Source organism: Rhineura floridana, chromosome 2 (assembly GCF_030035675.1).
Source record: "Rhineura floridana isolate rRhiFlo1 chromosome 2, rRhiFlo1.hap2, whole genome shotgun sequence".
Lineage (NCBI taxonomy): Eukaryota > Metazoa > Chordata > Lepidosauria > Squamata > Rhineuridae > Rhineura > Rhineura floridana.
The window spans coordinates 4,024,277-4,044,756 of record NC_084481.1 but is presented as its reverse complement, the minus strand read 5'-3'; the positions used below and the strand labels follow the sequence as shown (position 1 = coordinate 4,044,756).

The following is a 20,480-nucleotide window of genomic DNA, read 5'->3' as shown; positions in this document are numbered from 1 at the left end:
TATTTTCAGGATACACCCCTGTGACAGATCAGAGGCATTCCTTACTGGCCAATCCAATAACTGCTCCCACCCAAAATAATTACTGTAAGCTGCTCCTGGACAGAATAAGCCTCCTGTCCCACCCTAGTCTTTCTAGCTGTGTGAAGGAGTTTGTGACCTATTCTACAGACCCCTCCCTCCAGCTCAGCTCTAGGACAAAACATAAACCAGCCTTCCCTGAGTGCCCTGCAAGTGTTTTGGACTACAACTCCCATCACCTCAAGCCAGCAGTCATGCAGACTAGGGCTGATGGGAATTGTAGTCCAAAACATCTGCAGGGTACCAAGTTGGGCAGGACGGATATAAACCAAGACAGAAGCTTTGGATTGACTTTCTCAAAGCCCAAGCACCAAATCTTATAGAACCTCCTTATGACATATCTTTAGAATACCTAAATGCAGCTTAGCTGTGGTGTCTTAACACATGGAGGAAAGTTTTAATTACAATTCCATAATTGCCTTAAAACTTATACAATGAAGACAAACGTCAAAACTTATAGAAATTTGTAAGAAGAAAAAAGGAAAGAGAAGGGAACAATTGCAACACAAAGGCTTGCAAATAAAATAAATTCGATCTAACTTAGTTATATATTACCCGCTTGGAGGAGTCTTGCAGAAAAGATGTTTTGAGAGATCATCTTTGGACTGCTGATCAGATGTTTCAGAAAGACAAGAGCTGAGGATAAAGCCTCACCAATCTATGAGAATCTGAGACCAATAGAAGCCAACCTTCCTGTTTAGCCCAATCATGAAATTCACACAGTTTCTGACAGCCTCTTTGGCTTACCAGAAAATTACTGAGAGGCTTGTTCCACTTCCCTATCAACTCTGAACTTACATTACAAAAGGCCTGTCCAATTTATATAACATTTTTTATCCTGCTTAGAGACTTCAGTAGGTAAGTAGTATATAAATACCTTATATAAATAATTTTTAAAATTAGACCAGTAGACTCATTGTTTAGAATTGCTTAGCTGAAGAATGTGTATTCAGACAATAGAGTAGAGGTGTTCATTCAAGGTTTACTACAGAAGGTGAGAACCCCAGATGCTCTAGGTCAGTGGGGAACTTTTGGCCCCTAGGTCTAATTAGGCCCAGCAGGGTGTCCTAATCCTGCCCCTCCCCAGCAATTTTCAGCAACACCCACCCACCGATCACACAGGTCATATATGTCTGGTGTAGGGGAGGTAAAGATATGGTGTCAAAGGAACAACTGAGAGTCTTAAAATGCACTTTCAATTGTTCCTTGGCAAGTAGGGCTTGTATTTGGCACCTTTAAAATTTGGTGGCAAAAGCAAGCCCTATTGATATTGGTTTTATTGAGATGTTGTATGTATGACACATTTTAATTTTGTCCATTTTATTGAGTATGTTGTCCAAAGAATATTTTGCATTAGATAACTCGTTAATTGAATCAGATAAAGAAATTTCAGTATAGCCATGACTGACCACCAGTATGGCTACCTCCAACAAAAGATAGCAGAAAAGAACATGGAGTTCATGTTCTTTCTAATTCAAGTCATATTTTCTGTGGAGAATGTAATTTTAAATTAAATGCAGACATACATCCAACTTGCCTTCACGTCAATAGATCACAAGCCATCTGTGGACAGGTGAGCACCAGCTTTGGGCTGAAAAGTATTGTGGCCCTTGTTATCATTGCTTACATTTTGCTTTATAATTTGGTTGAATTGTTTATATGTACAGTTTTATATCTATAGTTTCTGTTAGTTGCCTTGAATGTGGGATAAAATTAATAGAATAGGCAATTTAAGAACTTTGATCTTTGCAGCAAACTGAGAGGAGCCCTTGGCTCAAAATGTCACCAGACTCAGCCCCATTTCTGACCTACAAAATTAACATTGAACTACACAGCAGTGCTTTTGTAAACTATTTCTCTTATTTATTTACTATTTTATTTATATCCCACCCTTTCTCCTAGCAGGAGCCCAAGGTGGCAAACAAAAGCGCTAAAAACATCAAAACATCATTAAAAAGACCTTAAAATACATTAAAACAAAACTACTTTAAAACATTTTTTAAAAAGCTTTAAAGACATCTTTTTTAAAGGGTTAAAAACATAATTTTAAAAAAACTACTCCCTGTCAGCCATACAACTCTGTTATAAAGTACTGAATACTACAGTTATAAGCAAAGTCTTATAAACTACTGACACTTGATATAGCTATTGTGGTGGTGTTCTGTTTAGTTGTACTTTACCAAAAAAGATCCAGTAACTTCTCTTTATTAGAGATATCATTATCTATCAGTCTCGGGCTCTGACCACAACTGCACTATACATTTAATGTAGTATTATACCATAAGCATGGCTTCCCCCAAAGAGTCTTGGGAACTGTGGTTTGTTAAGGGTACTGAGAGTTGTTGGGAAACTCCTTATTTCCTTCGCGGAGCTACAGTTGTTTAACAATCAATCCCTCTTCCGAAGGAACTCTGTTATTACATCGAAGTGACTTTCCCTGAATTTCTTTGGGCTGCTCTTATTGAAACCGGAAATCCGGACTATTTGTATGCGCCCTTTTCCTATCTCTGTGGGCCCTAGTATTTTTCTTAGCCACGTTCGGCGCAAGCAAATCGGTTGACAAGTGCGGTGGAGTGACGTCAGTCCTCTGCGCCGGAAGCTGAGGAAAAAGGCGCGTACGCTCGTCTCTAGGAAACTCCCCTCTACTCCACTTGTTTGGGCGGCGTCTGCCAGGAGGTGAGTTGAAGCGGGCGCAGGGCGCGAAGATGCCAGTGGCGGTGATGGCGGTGGCGGCGAGCGGTGCCTTCAGCTACCGGAAGCTGCTGGAGCAGTGCGAGACTCAGGAGCTGGAGGTAAAGGTGGCCTGACGGGGGACGCCATGGAAACGCGGAGGAGGTGCAGGTGACGGTGTGGCTACGGCTGTCCTGACTTGGACCTTCACCAGCCCAGCCCCGTTGCACAGATAGGCAACGTATAGCCCGCATTCCTACCCGGCGAGCCCAACGTGGGAGTGTCTCGTTTCTCCGGTGGCGATCCCTGCTACCCGGAAATCCCCTCCTAGTCCTCGCGAGCGCCGTTGCAGAGGAGCGTCTTTGCCTGGGCTGCACCGCTTCAGGCTGTAGGTGGGAGCTCGGGCAGCGGAATGGCCCTCCAACATATAGCAAGCACTCGCTGAACTAGTACTCATTTATTTATTTATTACTGGCATTTGTTAGTCGCTTTTTTTCAACAGTAGAACTCAAAGCGACTTACAACAAGAAAGCAAAAACGCAATAACTGAAATAACTTATAACAAGAGCAAACAATTGCAAGACAATTTCAAACAAAATAACACAACCATAATAAAAATAACAAATAGCAGATATGACAATACATGAATTAATTCCACGCTGTAAATATAATATAACATGTAATAGAAGGCCACATTACATATTCAATTAGTACTGCAAAAGTAGAAAAAGAATTAAAGCAGCTTCAGCTTAGCCTCCACCAGTCTCCATCAGCTGCCACCCTCGTTCTTCCCGGCGGCCCAATCTCAGGCAGTGGCATCAAGTAGCATCGAATGGCCGACTGCCCAGGGGAGCCTGAGGCGGCACCCTTCTTGGCAGCTGCGAGGGCTCCTCTCTCGGGCGGCAGCGGAGCACTGTGGGGAGAGACGGTGGGGGTGCGGGGCCCCTCTCGATATGGGGGTGCCGACAGGGGTGACAGCGGGGTGCTGGGTGAGGGTTCCTTTTCCTTCTCCTTGGGCAGGGAGACCTTGAAGCCAGACAGAGTGAAAGGAAAGGGGGATGGGGTGGAGGAGTAAAAGTAGCATGTCGAGGAGAATGGCTCTACCCTAGCTTCCTTCCTGACATCTCAGGTTTTATGCGGAGTGCACGTGTGTGTGTGTGTGTGTTTGGAAGTGTTCAGACTCACAGTCTCAGACACAGACTAACTATATCTTGATGCAAGTTTGTTCTCAGGACAAAAACAAAAATGGGGACGTACTTTACGCTTTGAACACGTTGAATAAAACTGTAGTAAACATATGCCCATTTGGTAGCATCCCAGTAGCTGCCCTCATGAACAGAACAGCTACCTAGGGTTGCCATGTTCTTGGCCTGAGACTGATCCTGTATCTTTATGAGAAGAGAAAGTCAGCCAAGTGCAGGTGTTCTTGTAACGCTGTAATGAGAAAAACCACAAGGTGGAATTCTTCTTTCTCTCCTCCACAACTTTTAAAGATACAGAAGACCTCTTGGATGCTGGGCATGACAACCAAGAGGTCTTCTGTATCTTTCACAGTTGGGCAGGGGGAAGGGACAATTCTACCTTGTGGTTTTTCCCATTACAGTGTTGCAAGAACACCTGCACTTGGCTGACTTTCTCTTCTCATAAAGATACAGGATCAGTCTCAGGCCAAGAACATGGCAACCCTACAGCTACCTGACTTGGATCAAACAATTCAAATGACATGCTATCCTATGAGGAAAAACTTGTGGGAATAGCTTTGGATCATGTTTTTCATCCTATGATGTAATTATTCTGTTGTCACTAATGCCTTTAGCAGTACTGACTCTGGCTAGGTTATGCTGTTTGTCACATCACACTTAACTGGTTATTTTGGTCTAGTACCTCTACTTGAAGGTACACTTCGGATATCCTAAGCACGTTAGTAAGGATGAAAGGAGAAAACTGTCCAAATGGTTCATAATCCTATCTTCCGTTTACAGAATTTTATTTTTTATTATTAAATTTATATTTCAACCCCCCAAAGGAGCCCAGGATAGCCAACAGCAAAACCTTAAAACAGTATTTTTTTATTTTTCTTTGGGCCTGTTATTTCATATGGTAACTAAATCTACACATAGCCCTAAACTCTTGGAATTTCTTCTGTTGAATATTGCCCCCAGATTGACAGTTGGCTGCCTTGAACCTGTCTTCTTGGCTCTCTCATCTTACTTTATGGGTTTTGATGTTACATTTTATCATTCATGTTGATTGTAGTCAGTCTCCACAAGAGAAAGAGTAGACTTAAGCAACTTATCATGGTCAGCATAATAAATAGGTGTAAGGGATTTCAACCTGTGGCATGTTACAGTAATGAGAGAAGTTCAGAAGGTAAGTCCCTGTCCCTGGGTTCCATTGGCAATGAGTCAGGGATTCTTTATATAGTTTTTGCCATACAGAGATTATTTGTTCATTTTTGTGTACATGGAGGAGTATTCTAATTTGGAAACCTTAAAACAGAACTAACATTTTTATCAAAATACAAAAGCTTATATACTCCAGAAACTGTCAATTAGAATGGGCTCTTGAACTTTTAGAGCACCTCTGTCTCTCACCACCAATGGCCTTTGGGTGAGCAGAAGCCCTCTAAGTGTGTCAGCTGCCCATCAACAAAACTGAGTCCCAGCTTTCCTGTGGCTGGAGATAACTGTTTGGGCAATGGCATCTGTGGTAGAGCATCTGCCTGGCATGCAGAAGGTCTCAGGTTCGATCTCTGGCATCTCCAGATTAGGGCTTCTGTCTGATACCCTGGAGAACCACTGCCAGTCAGTGTAGACAATACTGGACGAGATGGACCAATGGTCTGATTCGGTATAAGGCCGCTTCTTATGTTCCTATGACTGGGTACTAGACAATTCAAAATAACCCTCTGCTCCTTTCCCTCATCTCCAAGTTTGGAGTTAGAAAGGGGTGGGGATCATCTCTACAGTTGCTGTGGAAGTCTAGCAGAACTGTTAGGACCCTACCTGCTCTCCAGTTCCAAACCTGGGAGTTGTGGCAGGGAAGCAGTGATTGTTCCTGACCTCACTCAGAGGTACAGTGTGAGGTCAGGGACCAACGTCCCATCCTGTTCATATTTCCTGTGAAGTGACTTAACTTACTCCGAGGTAAGCGTGCATAGGATTTTAGCCTTTGTTCAGCTACCTGGGAGTGAACTTCATTGAACACGCTGAGGACCTATTTCAGAATGTAGGGTTACATTGAAGGGAGAGGTAGGGTTTGGCTATTGCAGCGTTTGGCTTTGCCACCAAGTCCAGTTAAAACTTGTGCCTTCTCCCATCTTCTCAGTTAGTGTATCCATTTTGTGAGATATTGGGAGCTGATGGAAGTTGTCTGCTAACAAAACAAAGTTATATATGGATGCGTCCAATATTTTTGTATTAACCTCCTGTGTTAGCTGGACATCATATAAATCAGAACTGAGAGAAAATGTTGACCCAAGGGAAGCAGTTGCAAATCCTATATGTCTGTCCTGTGAATTGAAGCAGGGGATGGCGACTGAGTCTCTCTGTTCACTGTGTAAGGGTTATCATCTGAATAAATCACTCTTCTTGTTATTTTTGAGGCCCCTGGAGGAATAGCAACGCCACCTGTTTATGGTCAACTCCTTGCTTTGTACCTTTTACATAATGACATGTAAGTACGAATTCTTTTTTAATATATCACTAATACCAGGACATGAGAAGAGGTGTAACTTTGTAAGCTATTTTGGAAAACAGCAATTCAAGGGTCATTCTGCTCCTGTAGTTCTTCACTTCAGTTCTGTCATATAAGCAGATGGAGATAGCGTAGGTAATATTTGTGAAGTTGGAAGAATGTGTACAGGCACACAAAGGATGTTTACTATTTAAGTTTAACCTCACCTTTCCTCCCAAAGGAGTCCAGAGTGACAATCATTCAAAATGTTTGGACAATACAATTTAAAATAAAATAAAAATATTTAAGAACGTGTAAAAGCAATTGCATACCTCACCGTTACTGGCCAAGGCAACTTTGATATTTGTATCTTTTGCCTTCATTGCCTTCTTACTGTTGCTCCATCACAATACTTCAGAGACAACAGAAGCACCAACTGTCAGCGTCTGGGCTCTAGACCTAGCAACCTTGTGTTTCCTTGCTCATGTACCTGCAAATGTCTCTTGCTCCTTCCAGTTGTACACAGCTCCATCTATCTATGTGTGTGTATGTACTCTTCTGCTTTCTACAGACTCATGTCTCCTCCAACCATGTTCTTCCCAGTACTTGCGTATTAGGCCACTGACTACTTTGTGCACTTCTTGAGACATCTTGCCTTCTGACAAAGTTCCCTGTAACTCTTCCATGCCTCTCCTGATCTTCAGCATTTTGGAATTTCTTCAGACCCCTCACTCACTGACTAACTCATACCTCAGTTTCCTGCTTCCTGTGCCCTTCAGGTCTCATTTTCTGCTTACCCTTCCTTCAGATTCATCTTCCTCAGTCCACCCCTTAATCCACACCCTGCCTTGAGCTTCCTTGTCTCTAGGTGTCCCCCACCCCTTCACTCCATTTCTTTACTCTTTCTAGTTTCAGCCATTCCCAGTGTGAGTTTTTAATCCCAGTCAAATTGACAAGCTTCACCTTGGACTACACATTCTTTTAATTACCTGAGCAACAAAATGTTCTGTGCTATCACAGCTCTGCCTGTTGGTATCCACTACCATGGTCAGCTCTGTGTGTGCACATGGTCATACACACACATTGCACAGAACAGTGACTTACAGGAAGTATCAAGCGCGTGAAATAACTTCCAAACCTTCTACTTGGTTATAGAAACTAACTTTTACATGCTAGAACTTTTTTCATATGTAGCACAAATTGTATGAGGACTAAACATGCCCACATACGCAGTCAGTCCGGTTGAGTGCTGTATGCGAGATTAAAAAGAGAATTTCTGAAACCTGTGTGTTTCTACTGTTTGAAATGTTATCTGCAGCTCATTAAAAAGTGCTCTTTGGAATAGGGCTCTTGCTTGTCTTCAGCCTGAAATTTTGCATCTTTTAATAGGCTTCTGGTAGTAAGCACTTGTTTTTTTTAGTCAGTATGTTTTTTGAAAATGTTTTAAGTTAACACTTTTATCTTTATTAGGAATAATGCACGATATCTGTGGAAAAGAATACCTCCTGCTATTAAATCTGTAAGTACTTCTCAATGCTGTCAAAAGGGGAGAGATGTCGCGCATAATTGTATATATTTGTGTTTCTACAATATTCTAAACAATAAAAACTTTTGCTGGTGGCAAAGTTTTGGTATTATTGAGGTTCCTATCTGGACCTGTGCTTTGCTTTTCCACATCCCTCCCACGTACTCTATGCCGAGTGTAGTATACAAATAATGAATGGGAACCTATTTTATATCTGAGTTCAGCTGCATTTCTAGAATGTATCACATATGAGGTGGAGGAAGTCTTGACTATTATTGCAGATGTGCATTTCCTCTCTGGCCCTCTTTCTCTACAGCTTCTTAAACTATACAGTACAGGAAGAATTTTGGTTTTCCTTGGGGAAAAATGGGAGAGATACCATATTCTAAGCATGCATTCAGTACATGAAAATTCAGTATTGCTAGCAGATCTCGAGAGTGATATTGAGTGTTAATGTTCTTAGGATGGACACTTTCAATTAAAAAAGATCACTGGAGTGGAAATATTTGCTTTAGAGATAACTCTTTGCAAATTGCATACACTTCTAGGTACAGGCAGGATTACTTCAGCTGATTAAGTGGCCTAGAGAATCTTGTTATGTTTGGGTGTTTTTCTTTTTTCCTTTTATCTATATTGGGAGAACAATACCACAAGGATTGGTACAATGTATAGCTTTTCTTCCCTCCTGCCTGATTTTCTTGAGTGGGGAATTGGGATGAGAAAAACCAGCTAAGAATACATTCTGCTGCAAATTACACTTAATGGGAGAAGAGTGAGGACTGGAGAAGGAGTTGGAGGCAGACTGCTGAAGATATTCAGGAGGAAGCATCAGAGAAAGGCAAACACAGAAGTTGCAGCTAAAGCAGGTGGAGGGAAGAAACCAGATTTAAAGATGCTGCTGTCTGGTGAAGTCAGTCCATCTGCAGGGATTTGTGTCACAGCAGCAGAAGCAACCTAATTTAGTTGGCAATAGGGGAAATGTAGATAGTTTTGTTTTAGCAATATACTGGCTTCTGGCTACAGACTCTGTCTATCTCCCCAATTGTGGTCACCACAATTAAGTTCTTGGTCACTCTGATCATAGTCATGTACTTCTGTATTTGCATCTCATCTGCTGATAAGTGGCATCTTTTTCACTAAGTAGCACAGAGGTCTGTCTAAAACAATGTTTCCTGAATTCCTAATGCATAATATAGAGATATTTTTATTTATGAAAACTAGAGGCAGGGCCGGCACCACGCATGCTTTGGCCACCAGCCTGCCCCGGCACATGCACGCATGCACCACCTACCTCTCCCTGAAGGGCCCCTCCTTAGTGTGGGTAGGTAGTGCTCCCTTCCACAATGCTTGGCATGGATCACGGGAGGGAGCTCCCAGGCACCCCCCCACTGCTGCGCAGGCCTGCGACAGCCGCCTGCAACATGCTCCGCCTACCTCTCCCTTGAGGTAAATGCTGGTTACCAGGGCCGGCGCCAGGCATGCCGAGGTTTCCCTAAGGGCCTGATGCCTCTGCCACCATCTTGGTTGATGGCAGCCCTGTACACACAGCAGCAGGGGTCGGGAGAGACAGGTAGGTGGAGCGAGCAAATGGGTAGGCGCCCTGGAAGCTCCCTCCCTGCGATCCACGGCAGGGGAACGCTACTTTCTTGTCCTAACGAGGGGCCCCAATGCCAGTGTGCACATGCACTCGAGCATGCGGGTACCGGGAAAAGGGTGGGCAGAGGGTAGCAGTCCACACACACACACAGGGCTGGGCACGGAGAGACAGGAGCACATACACACTCAGTCATTCACTAGGCAGCAATTTTGTTCCCTCAGGCAGTGCTGGTGTGGAAGGGTCACCTCCTGCCACAGCGCTCCCCTGAGGAAACCAAAGCCGCCTTTTATCTGTGCAAAAGGGCCCCTTTTCCTTCTGATGTGATGCCATTGTTAGAGGGCCTTAGAGAGAAAACAGAAAGCAGCGCTACTTGCTGTTTCCTAAGCCTCTTTGGAACCTTTTAATAGTAGCACCCCACCAGAGGGAGAAGAGGCCCTTTTGCAAAGGTAAAAAAAAGTGGCATCATTCCCTCCCTGCTTATTTGATCAGCTTGAAACCTTCCCGCTGTCACCAGCACGATGGTTGGGCTCAACAACCATCAACACCTTTGGAGGGTGAGGAGAGTTTTAACAACAAAATTAACTTAAAGCCAAATATTGGGGGTTTCAGGGCCCACCAGAAACTGGGGGAGGGCTGCCCATGGCCCATGCATTAGTTACCCCTGTACTAGGTGCTGCAACAGGGAATAAGCATTCCTTGAAATACCATCAGAATTAAGGCTGACAGTGGAATGTGAAGAAGGATCTCTCCTGCTGAACGTGGTGGACAGACAGGTTCACACATTTTGGAGGCAAAGTGTTCTGCATAACTGAAAGCCTATTTTGAGGTGGGGAGGGCTGCGCAGTAGTTGTTCACAAAACAAATGTGACTTTGTTCTGACTGATTTCTTTTTTCTTTGTAGGCAAATCCTGAGCTTGTTGCAATTTGGTCAGTAGGGCAGAGAATCTGGCAAAGAGATTTCCCTGGAATTTATACAACAATTGGTGCACATCAGTGGTCTGAGTCTATTCAGCCCATCATGGAAGCACTTCGAGGTACAAACAGGCTTCCCACACCCTTGGCATTTTCATTTGGTGTCACAAGTGTGTGATTGCACACGGGTTGCTCAAAGTCATGGATTATGGGGCAACGTTACTTCAACATTGCAGAAAGACAGGCCAACCTCATTTAAAATGGGTTTTTTTGTCATCTTCCAATGCAAATTACAAATCATTATCTGTTAGTGTATGTATAATAGCTGTGAGAAAGGGGTTTGAATGGTTTGTGCACCCTTTCTTTAGAGAGTTTGTCAGTTTGTGTTTGAAGTAATTTTAGTGGTTGGTGAGCTGTCTTCTGTGCCATTTTGATATAACACAATGCGTGGAATTGCCTTTTATATAACCATGTGATAATTTATGATGAAGCAGTTTGGCTTAAACTTGGGGTTTTAAAGGGGTTTGTGTGTACTGTGTGGGATTGTGACTACCTGTGCACCCCGAAAGCTCTTCAAGAGGACTGGGGAACCCTCCAGAACATCGTGGGAACTGGCAGAGGGGAAGGGGGGATTAGTGAAAATTGCCTCTCCCCTCCTCCTCCAGTGGAACTTCACCTCCTACAAACAGAAGGCGGCTTTCCCTTTGTGAAGGGCAAGTCTGAATCTAACTCACTGAAGTAGCATTTTTGGTGGGGCTTTGCTTGGCAAACCCCTGCCCACATTGCATGATGATCCATAAATGAAGGTAGCAGATCTTGGCTGTGTTCAGGAACTGTTGTATGCTGAACCCTTTATATGTTCATGTCAATTCTTTTTCAGCTGTCCTTTGCTCTTACTACTGTTGAGTCTGAAGCCAGATTCTCATGCACATGTGGGAGAATCTGATTTTAGGATAAGAGTGCCTTATCTTGTCAACTGATCTCAGCACTTAGTATCAACAGAAAGGGCTAAAATAAAGATTAATTTTTTGCATGTGATGTGGCTGTTGGATTACAACCTTTAGATCTAACGGACTTAGGCTGCAATCCTAACTTCTTTTACCTGAGTGTAAGCTTCACTGAATTCAATTGGACTTTCTTCAAGTAAACATTGTTAGGATTGTGCTGTTATTTTCAAGTTCCAACTACTGTATTCATTTTCTATATCATTATGTAACTTTCTGGTTGAGGGATTTAGTGAAGTTGAGTACTAAAAGTAACAAAGATGAGATGTGGCTTCAAAATGATACTAAAAAGTCAAACTTGTAGAGAGTTGTATTCAAGTCATACTTAGAGCAGACCCATTGAAATCAATGCACAAGGTAGTCATGAGAGTGACTTAGATCAGTGGTTCCCAACCTTTATGAGCACGGGACCCCCTTTATAAGGTGAAAAAAATTCATGAGCCAGGAAGGAAGGGGAAAAGCAGCCTTTCCTTGCAGGCTTGCTTCTTTTTGCTTCACAAAAAGCCCTCTCCTCTCATTCTAAGTCAGGGCGTTGCCAGTAGCGGCAGTGCAAGGAAACGGGAATCAGTGATAGTAATCCCCTCTTCTTCCTTGTAGCTCCACCCTCAGCCTCCTTTGGCATCTGCCATGTATTTTATAGGCAGATGCCTGCCCTTAGTGCGCCTGAAAGAAGCTCTGGTGCTTCAGCAAAAAGTCTCCCCTCTCGTTTGGAGCAAGGGGGAGGTGTCATCTGCAGCGGCAGTGGGAAGTGTCGAGGGAGTGAAGAATTCTTTAAAATAATAATAATAATTCATTTCTTTACTGTTCACGGCCCCCTCTGGATTACTTCGCGCGCCCCCTGGGGGTCCCGGCCCCCAGGTTGGGAACCACTGACTTAGATATAACCCAGAGTCCTTATAAAATATTGAAAAGTGCAGAATGTTTTTGTTTAAGACAACCTTCTTCAGGGATGTTTAGTTTTCTTCTCAAGATAGCATCTTTCCAAATTGAGTACTTAGCCAGCCTCTACCAGTGTCCTGTTCGCAACAGTTCTGTTTTGGGGGGCAGGGAGCACATAGGAAATACCTATGCATAATTCCTCCCTTTCTCTTATGGGGAAATGCTGTTACTATATGCTTCAAGCTGTAGAAAATATTATTTCTTCATTGCATATATATGCAAAATATTTTCTTAGATTTGATTCACCACATTTTTCACAATTACACCTCTATAGATGCAACAAGGCGGCGAGCATTTGGACTGGTCTCTCAAGCATATACCTCAATAAGTGCAGATGACTTTGCAGCCTTTGTTGGACTTCCTGTAGAGGAAGCAGTGAAAGGTACTGCGGGGTGTGTGTGTGGATGGATGCTTGCACACTAGAGTAATCTTATACTGTCCACTGTAGATACCTAGATTGCAGTTATCAGGCATTGTCAAACGTCTTCATCTACAGCCTAGACTAAGAAGGGCTATTTGCCTTGAAGTAATCATGACGCTTCTCTAATATTGTTATGCATCTTCAAAGGTTGTTTGTTTTTGAATAATCATTGAATAAAGGCTGCTTGGGGTGTATACTGGAATTGCATTTCAAGACTTGCATCAGGTTTGGACATGTCTTGTGTCCTTATATAGAAATATTACACAAAATATTCTGCGTTCCTTACACAAAATAGAGTTCTGGTGGACAAATTCTAATACAAATGTGAGCATGTAAGTTGGGTATGTGAGGGAGTGTGCATGTTTATGCTTTTTTAACTTTACATTTTTGCATGCCTCGTACTCTGGAGGTGTGTTTCTAAATTCATAGGAGAAGCAGGAATTTGAAATGACTTATTTATTGGAAGATAGGAAGCTGCCTTGTATAGAGTCAGGCTGTTGGTCCATCTAGCTCAGTATTGTCTATATTGACATGCAGCGGCTCTCCAAGGTTTCAGTAAGGGAAACTTACTTGCAGTGATAAAGAAGTGTCACAATTGTCTGTGAGCCAGATGATGAAAGGGCTTGGAACGTTAAACTTGTAGTCTGAAAACCTGAGGTGATGTCCGACTAAGTCATACTCAGAGCAGTCCCACTGAAATCAATGTGTTTAATGTTATTGATTTCAGTGGGTTTTCTCTGAGTATGACCAATGTTGGATACCACCATTTGCTTTTATATCTTTTTATTCCCCCATTAAGAGCAGCGAGACTGGTGAGGACCAGGTCCAGAGCCTTTTCAGTAGTGGCTCCCTCACTATGGAACTCGCTGCCAACCGACCTTCGCCAGGCCTCCTCCTTGCTCCGTTTCTGTCGGGCCTTGAAGACCTGGCTCTTTAACCAGGCGTGGGAGGGGGGTTAGGTTGGCAGTGTACAGCTTTGGGGGTGTTTTAATTTTTAATGCTCTTTGTTTATGTTTTTATATGAACTGTATTTGTGTTTTGCTGTATGTCGCCCAGAGTGGCAGACTAACCTCTGCCAGATGGACGTCTAATCAAATCTAATAATAAATAAATAAATAAATATCTTACTATTTAATGGTATCAGACTCCTGGAGAGATTGTTTTCTTGTTTTGCTTTTGGCTTTCAAGTGGATTAATAATTTTTAGTTGTTCACATTATGGCAAAAGGGTACAATAAAATAGGAATGCTTCTTATATGCGGAAGGTAAGGGAACTCTTGGAATAGGATTTATTTCCTTATGGCACTGATAATTTTATATCATTTTAATAATTTTAGGTGTTCTTGATCAGGGATGGCAAGCAGATTCATCAACTCGCATGGTTATGCCTAAAAAGCCAGGTAGGTGGAGCTCTTGATCCATGAGGATTTTGTGTGTGTGTGGTGGTGGATGGTATACTTTGCATCGCTTGCCTTTAGTGTAAGTGTTCAATATAATAATAAATAATTAACATTTGCATGCCGGTACTTACTTCAAAGTTTAAAAACATCAAGGGATGTTCATAAAACATAATGTCAGAAACATTAATTGGTGTTTTTCTCATAGGGACACAGGCAGCTTTAATTAAGCAGCATTTTAGACTGAAGGTTTTAGGCAAAAGCAAGCAGGATGTGCCTTAATTTCTCTCCTCTAGTTTTGGCTTTGGAGACACCATTGAACATGTTTTGATTTGAATAGAATGTAGTCAATACTGAGTGTAGTTGCCACCTACCTTGGAATTGGTTCTGTAATTTGATAGTTGAAACTAATGTTCTGTACTAAAAGAATAAAGTACAAGAACACATAGCATATTCTGTAGTTTGATTAGTTGCTGGAAATTGTGCGTGCTCCAAGCCAGCTAAAATGTCTCTAGGGTATGTTTGCTGTGTCTTGCTAGTTCTTAGCTTATATGATGTATATTTGACTTGGGTTGGGGTTTTTTATTTGTGAATTATTCTTTGGGATATGGGAGTGATTGAACAAAAATTCTCTGCTTTTTTTGGTCTTAGCTTTAACAGTACAAGCAGATAGAGGTGATCCAGTGGACATAATGTACTTGGACTGTCAAAAAAGTACCTCACCAAGGATTAAGCTCAGTAGTTATGGAATAAGAGGAGAGGCCCTCTTATGGATTAGGAACTGGCTAAGAAACAGAAAGCAGAGAGTAGGAATAAATGGACAGTTCTCCCAATGGAGGGATGTAGAAATTGGAGTCCCCCAAGCATTGCTGTTGGGATCTCTACTTTTTAACTTGTTCATAAATGATCTAGAGTTAGGGCTGAGCAGTGAGGTGACCAAGTTTGATGATGATACTAAATTGTTCAGGGTTGTTAAAACAAAAAGGGATTGCGAAGAGCTCCAAAAAGAACTCTCCAAACTGAGTGAATGGGCGGGAAAATGGCAAGTGCAATTCAATTTAAACAAGTGTAAAGTTATGCATAATGGAGCAAAAAAATCTAAATTTCACATATACGCTCATGGGGTCTGAACTGGTGGTGATTGACCAGGAATGAGACCTTGGGGTTGTAGTGGATAACTCAATGAAGATATCAACCCAGCGTGTGGCAACCGTAAAAAAGGCAAATTTCATGGCTAGGGATCATTAGGAAAGGTATTGAAAATAACATTGTCAATATCATATTGCCGTTATATAAAGCTATGGTGCAGCCTCATTTGGAATACTGTGTACAGTTCTGGTCTCATCACCTCAAAAATATTGTAGAACTGGAAAAGGTTCAAAAAAGGGCAGCCAAGATAATCGGGGATGGAGCGATTCCTCTATGTGGAAAGCTGGTAGCATTTGGGTTTAGAGAAAAGGTAAGTAAGAGGTGACATGATAGATGTGGATGGCACAGAGAAAGTGGATAGAGAAGGTTTTCTCCTTTTTTCTCAATGCATGGACTTCCAATGAAGCTGGATGTTGGAAGATGCAGGACAGACAAAAGAAAGTACTTCTTCACATAGTTAAACTGTGGAATGTACCCTACAAGAGGCAGTGATGGGTGCTTTAAAAGAGGAGTGGACAAATTCGTGGAGCACAAGGCTATCAATGGCTATGAGCCATGATGTCTATTCTCTGCCTCCGTAGGTGGAAGCAGCATGCTTTTGAATACCAGTTACTGGAAACTACAGGAGGGGAGAGTGCTCTTGCACTCAGATCTTCCTTGTGGGCTTCCCACAGGCATCTGGTTGACCACTGTGAGAACAGGGTGCTGAAGTAAATGGGCCATTGGCCTGATGCAGCAGGCTGTTCATATGTTCTTAGTAACAGGATTTCTTTGAGGTAAGCCCCCTGCAGAACAAAGGAACTTAGAACAACTTCTCATGGCACAGATGCAGTACAGTTCTAGAACATTTGTTTGCTATAGTTCTGATTTTTCTGGGGGTTTTCTGGGCCTTCACATCTCTACTCATAGTGTGTTTTTCAGCCAGTATTGGCTCCCATAGTGACATACCTGCTGAAAGTACCACACAAAATCCAAGGGAGTACTTAACAGCAATAATCCAGTACCTACAATACACAAGTTTGGTTTCTCAGATGACCTTCCGCAAACGGAAGAGCTGGCTATCCAGTGGAAGTTTCTTCACTACCCCCCATTCATTGCAGAGCATCTTCGAACCCTCTGGAGCAGATTTTTTTTCCGGGGGGGATGGGAATCTGTGAAACTGCTCCTTTCCTCCTGTGAATATAATTCCATTCACTAGATCCAACCCAGAGGAGAATTGTAAGGACAGCAAATAATAAAATTGTGTAGCCCTCAGTGGCCTCCATCCAGGCTGCAATGGAATTGGCTCCTTCTGAAAGGCAGCAAAGGGAAGAACTGGAGTATTGGCCTCAGTGTTCCAAGCCCTCGCTCTAGTCGTCATAGTGTTCCGGCTACTACTGCTATTCCCCCAGGGCTCCAGCAGCCACAGAAGAAATACCCATGCACAAACATACAGAAACCTGCTACCAAACAGTGTTGGATGCTTGTGTCCCATGGGCATGACCCTTTCATCACCTTGGCTAAGATGTTCCCAATTGGTTCTTTATAGTGACATATAAAACAGTGTTTTAATGCAGAGGGAAACTACTTGGGTATAATATGCAAATACATATTCTTAACATAGCTCTTTGGTCCAAAGCAATGTTAATTTGGTATTCTTTTTAAAAAAATCATTTTCAGGCTTTTTGTAAAACGGAAGGATGGATAATTTTTTGGTATTAATTTGTAGTTTGAAAATGAAAGACGGTGAACAAGTGAGAACAACAACAGAACAAAATTAATGTCAATTTCTTGGCACCAGCACCATTTTTAGTAGCGATGTTTCATATTCTTAGATATACATTCTGACCAGCGCTTAATAGTTTAAATGCCCCCAGTGACCTGATGCCTGGGATTTTTTCAAATTGCTGAACACCTCAGTTTAATTTTTACTATTCTCCAGGCATACCAGGTGTGATGCATGCTGTAGAGTTCAGTTAAATACTGCTTCAAGAGATGTAGGAAAAGTTCCTGAAAAAGAATTACTTAATGTGAAGTTTGAAATTACTCACTGAATGCAGAGCTTGCAGTGCAAAGCAAGCAAAATCTGGGCTGGCACGTAAGCAACATATTAATGGAGAGCTCTATGAAAGATTTCACAGTAAAATTAGGGTATTAAATATCTAGAAATACATTGTTAGTGCAGTGATTCTTTGAACATGTGTTCCTATGTCTGTGTTTCAGGCCCCCAAGAGCCTTCATTCAATAGATTTCACCCATTATCAGGTATGTGTTCATTCATATTTATGTCCGGAGGGGTAGCAATGTTAGTGTGGCACAGCAAAAAGAACAGTTGGGTGGCACCTTAAAGACTTTGGTTTGTATCCAGCATTGGTCCTACACAGAGTAATCCCATTGAAATTAATGGACATGTCTCCCTTAGGTTCAGTAATTTTAATGGGTCTACTCTGAGTTTAACGTAGTTGGATACAACCAAACAAACTTCTTATGGCATAAGCTTTTGTGGACATCAGATGCAGGCAGTGTAATCCTAAACTGGGAAACATATATATGCATATGATCATATATTCCTTGGATACGGGGAAGTGAGGTCAGAGGGAAGTGAAATACAGAAGTGTGGACGATCATTACAGTGACCAATTAATAACATATTGGTGATAACACAAAATTGTAATCACCAATGTTACCTTGTTGATCACTATAATTTATTTTGCTTTTAGGTATTTATTATTTTTTGTTATTACATTTATACCCGGCCTTTCTTTTCATGATAGAAACCCAAGGTGGCTTACATATGGTTCCCAGGAGGTCTCCCATCCAGGCACTGACCAGACCTGACCCTGCTTAGCTTCAAGAAGGAGCTGGCCTCATATGCTTTCAGAACATAGCCTGGAACATCATTATTTCTTTACACTTGATTTCCAATTGCCTCTGGATAGGATTTCAAATGTAGCTTTTGTGTTCTTCAATGACAGGGGAGGAGTATTCAGATTCTGTTCATTTTGAGTTCTTCTGGTTCTCACCATGGTTTGTGCTTTCTTCTCAGAACCTGCTCCAGTTCCACCAATTCCTAATGAACAGCAGTTGGCCCGGTTAACTGACTATGTGGCTTTCCTTGAAAACTGATAACTCCCGTTGTTCATTCATCACATCCTGTGTACTTCTAAACCTTTCAATATTATGCTTATCCTGTTGAATGTTGCAGTATATGCACTATTATGGAATACGCTGGTAAAACAGTTCTGTATTTCCCCTTCACGTCTGTTTTGCTGGAGCAAAGTTTTGGTTCAGTTTATTCCCCATAATTTTCAGCCAGGCGCACAGCAGTATTATATATGAGGTTTTAAACTCTTGTGCTTCATTATGAGGGAGACAGCACCTCTTCTGCTGTGATCTGTTGTAAATGCAGCAGTGTAGAAAAGTGTTAACCATTTTCATGAATGGCATAAAAAACAGACACTAAAAGGACATGGAGGGATTGTATACCGACCAGGGGACAAGTCGTAGGAGTCAATATTACTGTCTTCTTTGTTTATAATGAGCTCCTTCCGTTGGCTGCTTTTACAATTTTTAATTACCTAATGGAATCTCCTGACTTGAGGCAAATGTTGTCTGCTCTGTGTCATGCTGCTTTTTCTCTTTAAAAGAAAACTAAGCAGAGTAACCATTTTAAAAATGTTTGAGCACCCGTTAAGTCTTTGGTGGGGGGGGCGGAGATGCAAATATTGGGGTATGTTTTTCAGAGCTTCATTGCTTAACAATAGCTACAAGATAGTCTCATCAGTGTCTATGTTCTTTCAAACATATCTGCCCTGTATTTGTTTAAGTCGGTAGTTTTATTGCCTAGCCTTCTCTCATTCTGGAAGATGCTTGCCATTAGTGGGGAAAAACCAGTTATATGACTGATGCAAATGGATGAAATTATGCTGCAATTTTGGATCCAATAGAGCATTCCTGAATTGGAATCTTGCTAGTATTGTTAACTTCTGTACTAACAACGAAGAATCAAGTGCCCCAGCCATTCACTTGCCACCATTCCCTTGCATTTAAAATACGATCCTCCTCAAGAGTCTCACTCTTTTTTGTTCCCCTCTTCAGTCATTGGACAGTCATCATTTCATGGATTGTCTCTCTGAAATTGCCGGTGTCTGTCCTTCTGTAGTGACACTTATTCTCCTAGTGCACTCTGTACATTCTGAAGCTGTTTTGGATGTGTTTGGGTGCAAGAGAGTCCCACTATGTGCACAGTTACTTTAGGAGCCTCTTTGTGAGTGTAACCATTGATCTCAAACTATTATTTATTTGAAAATCTTTTAAAGCTTCAACTCTCTAAGTAGTTGATGGAAGCTTAATTTTGGTAATATTAAAATATGTTTACATCAGATTAGAATGTTGTCTTCTTTAAAGTTTTCTTCTTCTAGAGATGCGTTTAGTATTAATATTATTTCAGCACTTAGATCAACATCTAGCAACAATAGTCCTCCAGTCTAGGCATAGATCTTGAGCAGAATGTAGGTTAAATAGTTCCCTCTCAGCAGACTAACAGCAAGTTCCTAATTATGTTTTTTTCAGATTTACTTTAAGTAAATTTGTTTTGGACTGCAATATAAGTATTGATTAGTGAAGGAGCAGAGAACATAAGCTTCTTGAGGACTAGATAAAAATGTGCTTTGGGGTGGGATTTTAGATGTTGAAGACTGGACAGAGAAGGGGGCTTGTAATCATACAGAGTAATGTGGAAAGAGCATTGAAGGTAACTGAAAAGAAAAAATTGTAAAGTATGCCAATAAGTAGATGAACATGTGGTGTAAAAGTACAAGAGACAAAATGACTCCCCAAAGACTTGCTGTTTACTTTTCATTTGACGCAAACATTTGCTGCTTTACAGACATGCACATACAGTATTCAGCATAAGACCATAATGTTTACCATATTCACTTTTACTGTTGACAGACTTACTGTGGAAGTGTGCTAGTTGCTTCACATGATAACGCTTATCACAGAGTGTTCCACGTATTGGTTGGCTGTATGTCTCTCAGGAAACTAGTTGTTTGCACTAGGAGTCTATGTGCCATGGTTCATATTGCATGTCTGTGGCCTAAGCTGGAGAAGAAGCTGTTCAGATTGCATCACTA

At 41.8% G+C, this 20,480-nt stretch overlaps 1 protein-coding gene across 3 annotated transcripts; it reads left to right on the top strand.

Annotated features, from left to right (window-relative positions):
* Positions 1–2,599: 2,599 nt before the first annotated feature.
* On the top strand, positions 2,600–19,729 carry COPS8 (COP9 signalosome subunit 8). 3 transcript variants are annotated; one of them, XM_061607653.1, is made up of 8 exons: positions 2,600–2,870; positions 6,353–6,423; positions 7,894–7,942; positions 10,447–10,579; positions 12,675–12,782; positions 14,158–14,220; positions 17,569–17,610; positions 18,392–19,729. In XM_061607653.1, the coding sequence occupies exons 1-8, from the start codon at positions 2,784–2,786 to the stop codon at positions 18,469–18,471; spliced, it is 633 nt and encodes a 210-aa protein (XP_061463637.1). In that variant the 5' UTR covers positions 2,600–2,783; the 3' UTR covers positions 18,472–19,729. The 3 variants fall into 3 exon arrangements, with proteins under 3 accessions (XP_061463637.1, XP_061463638.1, XP_061463639.1); XM_061607654.1 differs by having other exon boundaries at positions 2,601–2,754; XM_061607655.1 differs by lacking the exon at positions 2,600–2,870 and adding an exon at positions 2,939–3,136.
* Positions 19,730–20,480: the final 751 nt, after the last annotated feature.

What these genes read in the sequence shown, in the direction of transcription:
- COPS8 (XM_061607653.1), top strand. Translation starts at nt 2,784, where the DNA reads ATGCCAGTGGCGGTGATGGCGGTGGCGGCGAGCGGTGCCTTCAGCTAC. An exon ending in GCGAGACTCAGGAGCTGGAG is followed by an intron (nt 2,871 to 6,352) that starts GTAAAGGTGGCC and finishes GTTATTTTTGAG; the next exon opens with GCCCCTGGAGGAATAGCAAC. An exon ending in TAGATTTCACCCATTATCAG is followed by an intron (nt 17,611 to 18,391) that starts GTATGTGTTCAT and finishes CTTTCTTCTCAG; the next exon opens with AACCTGCTCCAGTTCCACCA.